Source organism: Mustela nivalis, assembly GCF_964662115.1.
Source record: "Mustela nivalis genome assembly, chromosome: 9".
Taxonomy (NCBI): domain Eukaryota; kingdom Metazoa; phylum Chordata; class Mammalia; order Carnivora; family Mustelidae; genus Mustela; species Mustela nivalis.
In genome coordinates, this window is record NC_139028.1 from 67,285,853 (window position 1) to 67,303,333 (window position 17,481).

Here is a 17,481-nt window from a genome sequence, read left to right on the forward strand (position 1 = left end):
AACTGGCTCGACATCTCCTGACACTATACTTTACTGTCCCAGTGAACTGGCTTGACATCTCCTGACACTATCTCTGCAGCTCCCTTCCTCAGTGTGTTTTGGAGGCTAGAAGCTACCTCCTCCACAAGCACCAGAGCTAACAATGCTGGCATTGAGAATTCTAAGCTATGCTCCTCCTCAGTGTGGCACTGCTGGTAGACCTCACTGCTCATAGAACTAAACTGAAGGATTTCATGTGTTGGGGCATTGAATGGAAACTTTAGACACACACCAAAAATAGTAATAAGTATTGAATAGTACCATAAATTTCCTCAATCCATCTATTCATCCCCTTAATAATGAATTATTCATTGATATTTTCACTTTTTGTCTCTCTTCTTCTGTATTTCTGCTTTAACACATTTTTCCTCTCATTGGCTGCAAATGTCAGTTTGCAAATTTGCATTGTTTTGTCCATTTAACGTATGTCAGCTTGGGACGCCTCAGTGGCTCAGTGGGTTAAAGCCTCTGCCTTTGGCTCAGGTCATGATCCTGGGGTCCTGGGATCAAGCCCTGCATTGGGCTCTCTGCTCAGCAGGGAGCCTGCTTCCCTCTTTCTCTCTGTCTGCCTCTCTGCCTACTTGTGATCTCTGCCTGTCAAATAAGTAAATAAAGCTTTAAAAAAAAAAGTATGTCAGCTTTCTGTTTTTACATCTTCTTCCTCATTATGTCTTATACAACTTCACACTCTACACATAACCAGGTCATCAGGAATTTTTTATACATAGAACCATCTTCTCATATAGATCATGCCATTTTTCTGGTATGCAAAAGGACCTGTAAAGTTTCTCATTTTAAATAAGATTAGCTTTTTTTTTTTAGGAACATCTGGGTAGCTCAGTTGGTTAAGTGACTGTTTCTTGATTTTGGCTAATGCCTTGATTTCAGATTCATGAAATTGAGCTCTTGCTCTGGCTCTACACTAAGCATGGAGCCTACTTAAGATTCTCTCTCTCTCCCTCCTGCTCCACACCCCCACGCTTGCACTCTCTGTCTCTCTCTCTAAAAACAAGCAAGTAAGTAAATAAATAGAAAGAGCCTTTCTCTCTGTCTTGCTACCTTAATATCCCCTATAAAGTGATGTTAGCTTTCCCACAGCACATTGGAAGATTACTCTGTACACTTGGTAGAAAACAAAAGTATGAACCTATCTCTGATCTGCTTAGTCTTCACTCCATAGACAATGGGGTTGAGTGCAGGTGGGATAACAATGTAGAGGTTGGCAAACATGATGTGGAAGGTGCGGGAGACATTGTGTCCAAAGCGGTGGGCAAGGATGGAGAAAAAGGCAGGTGTATAAAACATGAGGATGACACAGACATGGGAACCACAGGTGCCAAGGGCCTTCTGGCGAGCATCCCGGGAGGGGAGACGAAAGACCGCACAGAGGATGAGGGTGTAGGAGACAGCAATGAGAACCACATCTGAGATGACCGTCATGATGGGAACACAAAAGCCATACCAGATGTTGATGGAGATGTCCGCACAGGCGAGCCGGGCAATACCTATGTGCTCACAGTATGTGTGTGGGATGATGCGTGTCCTGCAGAAAGGCAGGCGTATGAGTAGGAATACAACTGGCAAGATAATGCTGAAACTTCGAAAAGAGATGCCCACTGCAATCTTGATGATGGTCTTGGGGGTCAGAACAGTGTTGTATCTCAGAGGGGAGCAGATGGCCACGTAGCGATCAAATGCCATGGCCAGGAGTATAGCTGAGTCCAAGACAAAGCTGCAGTGCAGAAAGAATAATTGGGTGAGGCAACCAGGAAAACTTATTTTCTGGGGACCAAACCAGAAGACGATAAGAGTTTTGGGGACACATGTGGTAGACAATATTACATCTGTCATGGCCAGCATGGAAAGGAAAAAGAACATGGGTGCATGAAGACTCCGCTCCACAGCAATGAGGTAGAGAAGGATACTGTTGCCCACAATGGCCACGAGATAGATAAAACAGAAGGGGATGCTGATCCAGGCATGGTACTGCTCAAGGCCAGGGATGCCCGAAAGGGTGAAGTCTTCTGTGTGGTAGCTACTCCGGTTGTACATGGCCAGTGTGGTCTGAAGAATAGCTTCTGTATCTGAAAAAAAAAATTTTTTTTTCTGTAATGAACCTGAATAAATTGCCAAGAACAACCTCCCAGTAATAGTAAGGGCAATATTCATGTCTCGAAAAGTATCCCCCATTTAAAAAGAGGATAGAAAGAAAGAGAGAGAGAGAGAAAGAAAAAAGAAAAAGAGAGAGAGAGAGAGATGGAGGGAGGGAGGGAGGTAAGGGGGGAGGGAGGAAGGAAGGAAAAAAGAGAGAAAGAGGAAAAGGCAGGCAGGCAGGCTCCCCAGACATGACACTCCTGGTACTCATCACTCTGGAATCTTCAACTTGCATCCTATTTTATTTCCATGTAATGACGGAGTGTTCTCTGGGTCAAAGTAACTATTTTCTACATAGACCTGAGTATAGAGAAAAACAGTCTAACCACATGCAGAGAAAGAAAGAAACTAAGAAAGTGAGGTACAATTGGAAAATGTTACAGTCCAGCAACATCATTTATAGTTATTATATGTCACAAGACTCATACATTCAACTCCATTCTGGATATCCTTTTATGGATATCTCACAGCACTCAAGTTTAGTTTTCAAAAATTAAAATTAAGACCCATCATATTTCTTCAGAAACCCAATGTTCCCTCTTTTGTCTAGTATTTCACAGACTATTTCCCAGTGAAATATCATCCACCAAATAAGCCAAAACAAAAACCTGAGTTGCATTTATACTTTTCTCTCTTTAAATCCCCATGTGCAATTGATTACACCAATCCAATCCTTTTGGAATAAAAATTTTAAATCTTCAACAAAGTGTCCACAATCTGGTCTTGTTACCTCTTCAGACTTCTTGTTACATTCCAGGAATGTTTGCCAGAAAACCAAGTCCTGCTTTTTCTAAAAATCTGTATGTTAGACATAATTTCCATAGAAGACATATAGTAAATTCCTCTACCACTTTATTTCCAGGGTTCCAACTATAATCTTTAGTTATTTCCTCAAGTTTTTACTGAAACATCTGCTGAGACTCACCCTTCTTCTCGCAGATGAACAGAAATGAGGTCAGAGATACTGGAAAGCCTTGTGATGAAGAGAAATGAGACCACCGTGACTCCTTACACGTGAACTATCACACTGCAAGGTATTCAAAGAGGTACAAGAGGCCGTGAGTGGCCACACCTTGATGCTGCACTTCTCTGAACAATGGCCATTGCAGATAAATAAAAGTCTAAACAGATCATGTGTGCCATTCTAAATACAGGTAAGCTAGCTCACACTCCCTAGTGTGAAGGTCTCCTGACTCTGAGACCCTGCACCTATTTTCTCCTTGACTTTAGAACAAGCATCCCTGTCCCTCTTCCTGTCTCCAAGCCGTGCTAGGTTCCACTTATCCATCAGGACTCAACAAAGCCCCCTTTCATTCAATTGAAATATCACCTCCCCTCAAACAGGCTTCCTGATCTATGTTAGAAAATTCCATTTCCCAATCGTATTTCCTCTTTTCTGAAATTCACCATACTTGCCACCCCCATTTACTGCTTATTTTCTCGGCTAGACCGCAGGCTTTACAGAGGCAAAGAGCGTGTCAGTTTTGTTTTTCCTGCTTTTGTTCTTGCTGCTTTCAATAGCTGCCCAACAGTGGCAGTGAAAAAGTGCTCTGTGACTATATCTGGAACTGAATGTTGTTGCTGAGTCCAGACAAGAATATACACCTTTTCTCTAAAATACATTTAAAATCATGAGGTCTCTGTTACTCTGTTAAACAAAAGAAAATAAACCCATGCAAACTGGGAGCCAGTAATATGCTAAACCAGAAAAGGACTAAAGGCATTTCTACTTAACATAAAAAGATCATGGCTTTTAAAACTTTTTTTTTTTTTTTTAAAGATCCTATCCATTTATTTGACAGAGAGAGACCACAAGTAGGCAGAGAGGCAGGCAGAGAGAGAGAGAGGAGGAAGCAGGGTCCCCGCTGAGCAGAGAGCATGATGTGGGGCTCGATCCCAGGACCCTGGGATCACAACCCGAGCCGAAGGCAGAGATTTTAACCCACTGAGCCACCCAGGCGCCCCATGGCTTTTAAAACATCTGTATTAACATTGCTCAAGAGGTTTTACCCAGAGAAATAAGGCTGTTTACTTTTGCCCACCCCCTTTGTCTCTGTTGAGGTGAAAATTCTTCCAAAAAACTTTTTCTTAATTCCGAGACTGGGTTCTCTTAGTCACACCCACAGAACGGTGTACTTGTGTCCTATGGAAACACATATAATTTATTGTCTATGTTTGCCTATCTTTCACCTGTCTTGAGTATAAAGAAATTTTCATAGTCAGAGTTTCCTGTTTTATCCTAGTTTAATTTCTATAAACACTTAAGGATTGTTGAATAGAAAAATAATGTTTAAATCATTGCACCTAAGTTCCCACAGGAACTTCCTAAGTTCCTGTGGGAACTTAGGCCTTCTTCTGTCTTAGGCCTTAGTCCTTCTTCTGTCACATCTCCCCCTACGCTACCTCTATTTCCCCTTCTATTTACTGTATATTCCCTTAAAGTACAGCTTAATTAATAAGTGGCTAAAGTAATTAATGAGTGAGTGAAATAACACACACACACACCCACACACAGGGAAATCTTAGGCAAAGTGTACACAAAGTCACATTATTGCTACTTCTTAAGAATCTGCACTTTAGAGTCGAGATTCAGATTTGCATTCGATCAGTGCCTGTTTTTTCATTATACCAAACAAGCTATATGATCTGTCCAAAATGCCTTTCCTCGTAGAATTTTTGTGGGCATTACATAAGGAAAGTCCTCTGCTCAGGGTTAAGCTCTCAATAGATGCTGACTGTTATGTGATGTCATTATTATTACAAACCCTTGTAAATACACACAGATGCCAGAAACCCACACGGTAACGGGAAATTTCAAATCACACGAAAACAGAGTTTGGGTCTGCTCTTCCAGATCCAAACTCTCAGACTGTTGAGTCGTGTCCTGAAGAGAAGTTCCAGTAATGTGATTTCTTCTCATTTTCCCCATTTGTCCCTCCTCCTACCAACCCCTGAGACTGTTTAAAATCTGACCCCCAGGCCTGCAGACTCTGTTTCGTAAAGAAAACTAGATTGAGCCCACCCCTGCCTTTTCTTAGCATCTCCTTGCTATCCTTCTGGGTCCTCTGTATGTCCTTCTGTTAGGTACCCCAGGATCCTGAGCTCTGCCTTTGGATTCCCCAACACTCACCAAACCTAGGTCCTTGGTGAGGACCAAAGATACACAAAAATGGCACCGTCAAGCAACCCGTCCTCTTATTTCTCTTCCTGGGCTTCAGACAGGACACTCAAAACATGTGGGCCCCTGAGAGACCATAGCCACAAACCCAATCCGTGGCTGTGGCCTGCACAGGAAACACTTCCCAGGGGTCTAGCTCCTGAGGCTCTGAGGTCCCAAGGCCGAGGTAGACTGAGTCCCTGAGGACTCTTGTCTTCTAGAACAGGCAGTATCCTGGGCAGGCAGAGTCCCCTGGGGCTTACGAAATGGCAGATGCCCTCTCCACCACTGCTGAAGCCATCAGCAGAGAAATGTGTGTGTGTGTGTGTGTGAGAGAGAGAGAGAGAGGGAGAGAGAGGAATTGCATGTCTTTGTAGGTAACTGCATTTATGTCATAAATATTCAATCATTTGTATAACTTTATGTAATAGTGATTTTAGCATGAAAACGCAAATAGACCTATGAAAGAGAGTACATGTTCTTCTGATTCAAGTCTAAAAGCGAATGCCTTTGCTATCATGAATCAGTCCTATTGATCAAATACTTGAATCGTTATGTAAATCTCCTTACACACATGCCTGCCAGCCCCAGCAACACAGACTTTAAGATATTTTTAGAACACGTTCCTTCTTTGTCACAACACTTCAGTCCCTTGTTATTTCTGCTATTGAACCCTCATTGATCTGAAGATCTCAGTCAGTTCTTTCCCACCAAGCCATACTCATCTTCCTAAAATAGAGATCGGATCATCATTTCTGCAGAGTTTATAAAGCCTTTTTTAAAAAAGATTTCATTAATTTATTTGACAGAGAGAGAGATCACAAGTAGGCAGAGAGGCAGGCAGAGAGAGAGAGGGAAGCAGGCTCCCTGCTTAGCGGAGAGCCTGATGCGGGGCTCGATCCCAGGACTCTGAGATCATGACCTGAGCCAAAGGCAGAGGCTTAACCCACTGAGGTGTCCCTGAAAAAGCCTTTTGTATAAATAAATATACACATACAATATCGAGAAATTTCAAGCCTTTGACTTCCTCTACAGGGTCACCTCCTGCCCCTTTTCCTCCAAACACCCTAAATTCCAGACTAATCTGTTTGGAGTTCCAAACAATGGCTTAACCCACTGAGGTGTCCCTGAAAAAATCTTTTGTATAAATAAATATACACATACAATATCGAGCAATTTCAAGCCTTTGACTTCCTCTACAGGGTCACCTCCTGCCCCTTTTCCTCCAAACACCCTAAATTCCAGACTAATCTGTTTGGAGTTTCAAACACACATTATAATCTTCCAAGCATCATCCCTAGGCATATTGCAGTCCCTCTTTCTAGAATATCTTTTCTATCCTTTTCTATCTGACTCAGCTTAAAACCTAGCATCACTTATTTGGAAAGTCACCCCTTATTCTTCCTTGAGTTTACCCCTGCCTTAGCCTTAATCACATTGTATTGCAATTATCTGTCTAGCTCTCTGTTTCTGCTTCAAGAAGACAAGTTTCTCGGGACGCCTGGGTGGCTCAGTTGGTTAAGCAGCTGCCTTCGGCTCAGATCATGATCCCAGCATCCTGGGATCGAGTCCCACATCAGGCTCCTTGCTCGGCGGGAAGCCTGCTTCTCCCTCTGCCTCTGCCTGCCATTCTGTCTGCCTGTGCTTGCTCTCTCCCCATTCTCTCTCTGATAAATAAATAAAATCTTTAAAAAAAAAAAAAAAAAAGAAGGCAAGTTTCTCAATGACAAGGACCTTCTTTCTTTTTTTTTTTTAAGATTATCTATTTATTTATTTATTTATTTGACAGAGAAAGATCATAGGTAGGCAGAAAGGCAGGCAGAGAGAGAGAGAAGCAGGCTCCCCACTGAGCAGAGAGATCAATGTGGAGCTCGATCCCAGAACCCCGAGATCATGACCTGAGCCGAAGGTAGCAACTTAACCCATGAGCCACCCAGGTGCCCCAAGGACCTTATTCCTAATGTTGGGCATTAGATTTCTATAGTTGCTCACAAAGTAGGCATTCAGAATTGTGTTCTCAATTACCAGTAGAAAAATCAATATTATTAGCATCTATTTGTATGATATTTATTATATAACATTTTATAAGATTACTAGTATAATACCAATTAGAAAATAATTTTACGTTGTATTTGGAAAAAGCCTGAAATGTATACCTGCATGTTTACAAACTAATTACCCACGTCTTCACACATTGTTTATGGTCATTGTCTTCCTGAAGTTACAGCATAATATAGAAAAGAAAAGAAATAGTTCCCATTGCTGAATCTTAAGGAACAATTTATTAGTTTATAGTGATATCACAAACTCAGATTAAAGCAGAATATTTTTACAGAAGTGTACATTCCATGAAAACCTCTCTTTTTAAAAAAGATCTATGTATTTATTTGAGAGGGATCGAAAGAGAGAAAGCATGAGCAGGGGAGGAGCAAAGGGAGAGGGAGAGAGAATTCTCAAGCATATTTCCCACCGAGCCCGGACCCTGATGCAAGGCTTGATCCCAGGACCCTGAGATCATGACCTGAGCCGAAATCAAGGGCTAGACCCTCAACTGACTTGACACCCCAAACCTCTTTTTTTATTGTAACATTTCTATAGCCTTCTCTCAGTTCACACTCCTACCCCATCCAATTTCCTTTTTCTGGAGAATGTATGTCCTGTGACAAGCATGATTAGTAGGGAGGAAAATAAAGAACTGTGGCATCTAATTGCTGCTCTTGATTTACTTTTGTCTTTGAGGAAGTGTCTTCCTTGTTTTATAGAAATGTTTCATTTATTCATATACTGTGTTTTGGGAAATAGTTGCTATCCTGAGTAGCATCAATGGTGCAGATTTTGATTTGTATGCAGAGCCTAGGGCATTTTAACGCGGATAGCCAGGTGAATATAGGGGCCCTCAAGTGAGATGAGGAAACATCACAAAGATAAAGAATTCTGGTGATTAAAAATATAAACAAGTATTGTGGTTTCAAAATATGTTCACAAGTTTTATGATACTCCTATCTTCAGGGGATAGTGTGTAATTCCCCTCCAACTGAGTCTGGGTTGGGCTCAGTGATTCATCTCTAAAAAAACAGCATATAGTTGGATGCATGCTTCCTGAGGCTAGGTCATAAAAGGCATTGAGGATTCCTCTTTGCTGTCTCTCCTGAATCGCCCACTCTGGGCAAAGCCAGCCTTGATGCCACGAGGAAACTCAAACAGCCTGTGTGGGCAGGAACTGAAACCTCTTTGATAATGAATAGCACTACCTATAGTGATCATCTTGGAACTAGCTCCTCCAGCTCCACCCAAGGTTTCAGATGTCTGCAACCCCAATACCTTGTGGACTACAACCAGTAAGAGACCCAAAGCAGAACCTTCTATGTAGGCCAGTCCTGAAGTCTTGACACTCAGAGACTCTGATAATCAATGTTTACTGTTAAGTTAACTCTGGAGGTAACTTGTTACACAGTGTAGAGAGCTGATAGGAAAAGGAACACAGATTATCCTATGTAGTCCTACATATGGATAAGGAACTGAAGGGTAGGGTAGGGTAACTGCAGTTCTTAGCCAGTTGGGCCACTTAAAGATAATCCACTATAATTCTACTTAAATCACCCCCCTTTGAAACTAATCTCAACAGAGACACCTGCACATGTGAAATACAGTAGCAGCAGGCATGATATTTGTCAAAGGACTTCAAGATCACTTTTTTCACACAACAAACATTTATTAAGATAAGAATAATATGTCAGGCCCAGAAACTAGACTTTATGCTAGACCCTGGATATTCAGAAATAAATATCAGTATTCCACTAGAGGACATAATTTGCTAAGGTCAACAGGCTTATAAAATGAAATTTCAATACAGAATGAGAGTCACAGGAAACCCCAGGGTATCGGTGGAAACTGAGTGGAGGAATCACACCACAGCCTAGGGACCAGAAAAGATCTTGAGCAACAAAGTAACATACTAGGAGTCTCCGGGTTGAGAAAAGGTTAAAGAACAGCAGACACTGGGCATAGAGTGTGCTTGAGATTCTCCTTCTCCCTCTGCCTCTGCCCCTACCCCTTCCCTGTCTCAAAATAATAATGAAATCTTCAATGATGGCAGGGTTGGAAATTTTATTTTTATTTTCTTTCAAGAGAATAGTAGTCATTATATGTTACCTTTTCAGTGATGCAACTCATTTAACACAAGGTAGAGGGTTTCACAAAATTGTCTGAGGTAAGATTTGAGAAAAGTCAACAGTATTATGTTTCCCAAAGGATAGAATTTTATTGTTTACTAATTTTATTCATTGCTTGCACACACATAAGATAAAACTTGAAAGAATTAAAAAACCAACAAAGAAAGAAATTATGAAATTCATTTTTAAAGGAATTTCAATAAGTGATTGGTAGCAGAATCCAATTATATCTATGATTTACATTTTCAACTTCCTCAAGTTACTTATTTCTGATTATGCTTCTTTAAAGTAAAGAAGTTAGTGGAAAAAAGTAATGAAGCTGGGATGTATAAATAAAGAAAACTCTGATATAGAGAAACATTGTTTTTGAATAATCTAGGTAAATTTCATACAGAGTCTCATCCTGAGTGAGGAGTGCTATCACCACCTCCACCCAATCTCAAGTAGCACTATCCCTACCTCTGATGATGGCTGTCCATAATTTACTAAAATCTTTCACTATCAAAACTTCAAAACAAAGGTATCTATAATCAGTGGATAATAATTAATTAAACAGAAAATACCATATTGGCTCGACGGTTCTCTAACTTATACCTTGATATGTGGGATTTCTATTTTATAGGTCTTGAAATCCTTTTCCCTTTTATGCACATGTGGGTATTTCTATATTCATTGTAGGTGATTAATAGGTGTTTAGTTGATAAAAAGATCAATAGTTGATTAGGTAAATATATGTACCAGATAACAGGATTCTTGTTTGACAATTTAAAAAAAATGTTTTGGGGCGCCTGGGTGGCTCGGTGGGTTAAAGCCTCTGCCTTCGGCTCAGGTCATGATCCCAAGGTCCTGGGATCGAGCCCCGCATCGGGCTCTCTGCTCAGCAGGAAGCCTACTTCCCTTCCTCTCTCTCTGCCTGCCTCTCTGCCTACTTGTGATGTCGGTACGTCAAATAAATAAATAAAATATTTAAATAAATAAATAAAATTTTAAAAAAGTTTTTTGGTTTTTATATACTTTACAAAAATTAATAACTTTCTTCCCCATCTTAAAGTATTTGGTCAGAGAATACAATTTATTATTACAGGTTTTAAAATTTTGTATGACTATCATTTTAAAATTATGACCATTCTGTGAGAAAACAGTACCAGCCTCGGGATTTTCCTCAGGACCATCTTTGTGAAATCCTTTTTTTTTTTTTTTTTTTAAGATTTTATCTATCTGAGAGACAGTAAGTGAGAGAGGGAGCACGAGTAGGGGAAGGGGCAGAGGAAGAGGGAGAAACAGGCTCCTTGCTCTGCAAAGAGCCAGATGTGGGGCTGGACCCCAGGACCCTGGGTTTATGACCGGAGCCAAAGGCTGACTCTTAACTGATTGAACCACCCGGCACCCCTGAAATTCTTTGATCTTGCTTTGAATGTTTGGAATCTTTCTCCTCACTATAAAATATTACAAACCTTTAGGTCCATTCATACCACTTCTGAGTAGAAGGGAACTTCCTGAGATTTTACATAGCAGATGTCTGAGCTCTTTGATCTTGCTAGTTGATTGTGACAGGCTAGCTCTCAAACTTTCTCTCTTCTTCTCCCTGTTGGTTTTTTGGGATCTAATGTTATCCACATCCACAGTATGTGGATAAGCATCTTCTGGTTTGATGACGTGGACATCTCTTTTCATGGGTTGTATAACCCAGCTCTTCTTTATGCTTTATGCCTTCATAGGGGAGTTAGGCATTCTCTTGGCCATGGCTTATGATCGTTAATGTGGCCATCTGTTACCCATTGAGATATACCCCCATTCTTAGCCATGGTGTCATTGGCAAGATAGGGGGTGTTGTAGTACTCAGGAATTTTGCAACTGTTTTCCCATTATCTGTCTAGTGAACCATCTGCCCTTTTGCCAGACAAACATCATTGCCCATACATTCTGTGAACACATGGGGCTGGCAAACCTGGCTTGTGCTGATATACCATCAACATTTGGTATGGAATCTCTGTACCATCACTCAGTGTTATGCTAGATGTGGTGATAATAGACATCGCCTATGGGCTCATTCACCAGGCAGTCCTCTGGCTGCCATTCCATGATACATGAAGGAAAGCCCTCAGCACGTGGGGTTCGCATGTCTGTATCATCCTCATGTTCTATCTTCCAGGGATTTTCACTGTCATTGCTCAGTGCTTCAGCCAAAAAATCCCCAAGCAAGTCCACATTCTGTTAGCCAATCTCTATGTTCTTGTTCCCCTCATGTTGAACCCAGTTATCTATGGGGTAAAGATCAAACAGATTTGTGACCTAGTGGCCCTTGTGTTTTCTTTGAAAAGGAAATGTAGCCAAGGATAAATGACTCTTGTGGTTTTTTAGAGGTAAGTAGGAAGAGTCCTATTTAAAAAAAAGGACAGATAAGTTGTCATTTTGGATAGACTCTACTTGTTAGGAAAGTAGTGTTTTTTTATTCACTAGAGATGACCCAAATTGTTTGTGTCCCTTATTTCAAAGGTAAATATGTTCTTGAAAACCCCTAGGCATAAAGCTACTATTTTAAATGTCTACAGGGTTCTTCGGTATTTAATAAGACATTTCCATTTCTACCAAACAAAAATAAGATTTATAGACACGTCTCCATCTACTATTCAGACTTTTAGATATCTATGTGTCCTCCCCAACAGCTATACTGAATACAAATTAGAGTTCACCCCAAAATTGTGTATAAATAAGGGAAATGTGGAGGTTCTCCCTTCTACCTTTATTTATAGAATACCACCTTCACAATCTTGTAACACAAATGGTAATATTTGATGATAGTAGATAGCCTGATCTGCACAAATGAAATGAGATTTACTTCTGTAAGTATATAATTTGGGAGAAAAAAAAAAGACCATTAGATGTTTGCAAACACAAACTGCTTGGATGCTATGTGTCCTGTGCTACCCTCCTAATCTGTGCTTGAGCAACCCTCTTTTCAGACTCCTTAACATCTATTTCACAGGCTTGTGGTACGAGGATCCAAAGAGAAGTTGGATGCAAGAGCACTTAAGAAATTATAAAATGCTACACAAATGTGTCACTGTAAGTAAGGTCATTATCTTCCCCAGCATGAGCTTTCACACTCCTTATAGTCAGAAAACAAGGCAAAAACCTGTCCTTTGTCTATAGCACAGTCTTATCTTTTCCTTTCTTTTCCATCAAGATTAATCCAGCCCCAGGGAGGTGTCCTGTCACAGCTTTTTCTTATCAGGTGTGCCCAGCCCTCTTGCAATGTGGGATGATCAGGCACACTTCTGGGTGCTCAGTCTGCACGGCCCTTGTTCTAGGCAGTGTGGGCTGGGTCTGCACTTCCTTCACAAGCACCTACAGGAATTTTCAAGGAAATTCTACGTTGCTCCATAACCATAGAACTTTCTTTTCAGCTGTGTGCTCTGACTCCTGGCATGTTTGGGGTAGACAGAAAATATATTTGTGTTTTCCCTAAGTTGGGTTTTCTGAATAACTTTTACCAAAATCTTGGCATCCTGGACTAAGAGCAAGCCTTGGGAAGTTACTTTACAATGATAGTGAAATAACTAAGGATAACGAGAAATCTCCAGATTTACCTAATTCCAGAAGGACAAACACATGGCTGGGTTTAGAGCTGAAGACAAGTGTCTCATCTTTTCCCTGGAGAGATTTCTTTCTTATCAGACTCCAAAGAAACTTTCCCCGAAAGAAGTGGGAGTCAGATGGAGCAAAAATAGTCTCTCTGGCTTCTACAAGCAGAGAAAATACATTTATCTTCAGTGTTTGGTTTTGACCTCGCCTCGATTGTACAGGCCTAGTGGTAAGACTCAAGTATGGGAAACCACACGGTTTTCACTAGCTTTTTAAGGGAATAGTGATAATCTCTTCCTGATCTAGAACAGTTTGTGTGTGCATTCAGGACAAAACTGATGACATGAGTATTTACAAGGCCACACATGCTTAACACAACATTCCAATATAAATGGTCTTCTACTTCCATAACACTCAACCCTGTAAGTCTCAGATGGCTGCCGTCCCTGTGCCTATCCCTGTCTCTCCTTCCCACTTTATTGCTTATTGCCGCATAAATCCAAGTACCTAAAAGAGCCTATCTCAATCACAATAAAATAATGTGCTAACCACCCTCTCAACAATACTACCAACCTTAGGAAGATGACGGGTCTTGGGCCAAAAAAAAAATGGCCAAATGGGCATAAACATCAGAGTTCAGAAGACAAAAGCCCAACCATGGGTGAAGTTCAAATGCAGTCCTTAAAGACTGAAGTCATGGCCCAGTCACATTCAGGCCTCTGAGCTAGGTCTCAACGGGACTGTAGTCAGTGATATGCTACTGAATGCTCAGCAACTGTCTTTTGGGGGTTTGGTTTGTACATTTGCTGATTCCTGAGGTGTAGAGACTCCCACGATAACTGATTTCAAGCTGCTGATATGATGTTGAACTTCTTGCAAAATTCCTGAAAATTTCATACTTGGCTTTTGGTGTGAAGAGTCTTTCTTCATTCAGCACCCCACTAATTGCAGTCCTTCTTAAGCCTGATACACTGGGCTTAGAATGAGCTTGAAAATTGTAGCTTTGGTTTAGCTCAGAAGAGATTCAAAAGAGTGAGGTCTCTGTGCTGGAGAAATCCTGCCTTTGTGGGAGCTAGGACAGTTAGTGAGTAGAAGCAAATACTTTGAAATCATACAGACTCATTAGCTTTACGCTCAACATATATTATTTATATGATACCAAACATACTATTTAATTTTTTAATTAAGGTAGGATTCACATAACATAAAAATTCTCCATCTTAATTAACCATTTTACAGTGGTCAAGTCAATAGCTTTTAGTATATTTACAATGTTGTACAATCACCCCCATTATCTAATTCCAGAACATTTTCATCATCCCACATGGAAACCACATCCTCCCCAAGCAGTCAATTGTTACTTCCCTTTCCCCAGTTGTCTAGCCACTACTAATTGACTTTCTGTCTATGGATTTGACTGTTCTGGACTTTTGACATATATGGAATCCTACAATACATCAGCCTTCTGTGTTTGGCTTCTTTCACTTAGCATAGTGTTTTCAAGCTTCATCCATGTGATATTATGTATGAGAACTTCATACCTTCTTGCTGAAAAAGATTCCATTGTTTAGATTGAACATGTTTGTTTTATCCATTTATCAGTTGATATGCATTTGATATGAGTGGTTTCTAATTGAGGTTTATTATAAATAATGCCATTATAACATTTATTTACAAGTTTCAGTGCAAACATGTTTTCAGTTCTTTTTGGTATATACCTAGGAGGAGGACTGGGTCATTTGACAATGCTGCTATAGTTAACCTTTTGAGGAACTGCCAATCTGTATTCTACAGAGGCTGCAACATTTTACAGTCCTATCAGCAAAGCATCAGGGTTCAATATCTTTATATCTCCACCAACACTTATTACTTCCCCCTTGGTTTTTTTTTTTTTTTAATTACATTAATCCTGGTGGGTGTGAACTAGAACAATAAAAGGGGATTGAAAAAATATTTCCTTTCACTCCTTTTCCTACCCAAGTGCAAGCTAAGCTTCAAATTCCAGAGGAAATGGCATGTGTGAAAGTCCAGAAGGAAAGGGAATGTAGTTTGAAAAAGCATAAGACATACAAGGTGATTGTAGCATAAAGGGCATGTGAGCCAAAGTGAGAGCAAGGGTGGGAGGTGGGTCAGTGGACACCAAGCAACAACTGGTTAGCACCAACCTCACTGTAAAAGGCATTGAAGATATGTTGGGGCACTTGAGTTTTCTTCCAAGCAAAATGGGTAACTTGAATGATTTTTAAGTAAAGGATTGACCTCATTAATTGGGATGTAGTAAGACACCCTGGTTTCTGAGTAAGAAAAAAAAAAAAATGGATGCAAGAGAGAAAAACTTGGAGTGAGAAAATTCCAAATGAGGCTGCTGAACAGACCAAGGACACAGAAAGAGACAGAGAGAGGTGATCATATTTTAATATGGCACATGAATGAGTTTAAAGGACATTCAGAGGACGTAATTGAATAAATAAATTTTAGTTTATGTCAATTGTGGAGTTTCAGTGGGATAACCAGGAGGCATTGCCAAATACAGAGCTGGCTATGTGGGACAGAGAAAGAATTGGGAGTAGAGCTTTAGATGTGAAATTTTCAGCATGAAGATGGTTATTCACTTTGTGAGTTTAATGGGTGCTAAACAAGCCTATGAATAAAGTACTATTTTTTTCTTTTCTTTCTTTTTAAAATTTATTTAAGGAGGACATTGAAGCAGGATAAAAAGACCAAAGGAAGAGTAAATATTTTTGCATTTAAGTTTTTGATTGTAGAAAATTAAGATTCCTCCCTCTGATGTCTGTCATTTTTTAGGGATTGGAAAAATTCTTACCTCTCTTCCTGTAATCCTACCATTGATTTTCTCCAACAGAATTATAGTCTTGAGGTTCATAGGAATTGAGTCCATTATTGGAGGACTTCCTGCCACTGATTTACATAACAAATGCTATTAAACAATATGATTACTTAATTTCCCACAATTTTTCTTTCCATATTCTCAGCCAAGGGTCACTGCATCCCTTTAGAAAAGAAAAGAAAAGTGACCTTGTCCCTGATCTGCTTGGTTTTTACACCATAAATGATGGGATTGAGTGCAGGAGGGATGGCCACATAGAGGTTGGCAAACATGATATGAAAGGTGAGAGAGATATTGTGACCGAAGCGATGAGTGAGGGCAGAGAATATGGCTGGTGTGTAGAATATGAGAATGACACTGACATGGGAACCACAGGTGCTGAGAGCTTTCTCTCGGGCATCTCTGGATGGAAGGTGGAAAACAGCATGAAGGATGAGAGAGTAGGAAATAAAAATGAGGATCAAGTCTGAGATAACGGTCATTACAGGCACAGCAAAACCATACCAAATGTTGATGGAGATGTCAGCACAGGCCAGCCGGGCCACCCCTATATGCTCACAGTATGTGTGAGGGATGATACATGACTTGCAGAAGGGCAAACGCTTCACCAGGAAAACAACAGGCAGAACGACACTGAAGCTCCGAACAACAATGCCCACCATGATTTTGACAATTGCCCTAGGTGTCAAGACACTTGTGTATCTCAAAGGAGAACAAATGGCCATGTAACGATCAAATGCCATACCCAACAAAATGGCTGAGTCCAGAAAAAAACTGAAGTGAAGAAAGAACATTTGGGTAAGGCAGCCAGGAAAAGTAATTTTCTGAGCTTTCAACCAGAATATGCCGAGGGTTTTGGGTACAGAAGTGGTACATAATATGAGGTCTGCAGAAGCCAACATGGAGAGAAAGAAGAACATGGGCTCATGGAGGCTGTGGTCCATCGTGATGAGGTAAAGAAGGATACCGTTGCCTGCGAGGGCCACCAGGTAGATAACGAAGAAAGGAATCCCAATCCAGATGTGGAACTGCTCCAGCCCTGGGATCCCCATGAGCATGAAGGAGCCTGGACTGAAACTTGTTAAATTCAGTGTAGCCATCATGGTAATTGTAATTCCTTGAGGACAAAAATATCGTATTTTATTTCTGGAACTGATTGGCCATGAATTCCCTGTAAGACTTTTCCAGAGCTAAGATCCCTTCATTCTCTTTGCATGACAAACACTGTGGCAAACACAACCAACCTTTTGTCACAATTTTTATAGCACTTACCACAGGCTGCCAAGAGACATTATTTAAACCAATAATTCCCTGTCTATAGACATTACAATAACACAGTATTGTTACTATACTGGGACCATGTCCCACCAGATCTATGACCTGGGATTATTAATGGGCCGGTGTTGTCAGCTGAAGTTCCAAGATTATCTTGTCCTCACCAAGTAATTCAGTCTGAGATTTCCCAAAGATGGAAGTACCGAATATCCTACCAGGCACGAGTCTCAATAATATCTTCACTGAGGTAT

General features: G+C 40.6%; 1 protein-coding gene across 1 annotated transcript; it reads right to left on the reverse strand.

Moving 5' to 3' along the window:
- Positions 1-1,149: 1,149 nt before the first annotated feature.
- Positions 1,150-17,055, reverse strand: LOC309840131 (olfactory receptor 52H1-like; the record flags this gene model as incomplete). Its single annotated transcript, XM_082682198.1, has 2 exons — positions 1,150-1,983; positions 16,942-17,055. 2 exons carry the CDS (start codon positions 17,053-17,055, stop codon positions 1,150-1,152), a joined length of 948 nt encoding a protein of 315 aa, XP_082538324.1.
- Positions 17,056-17,481: the final 426 nt, after the last annotated feature.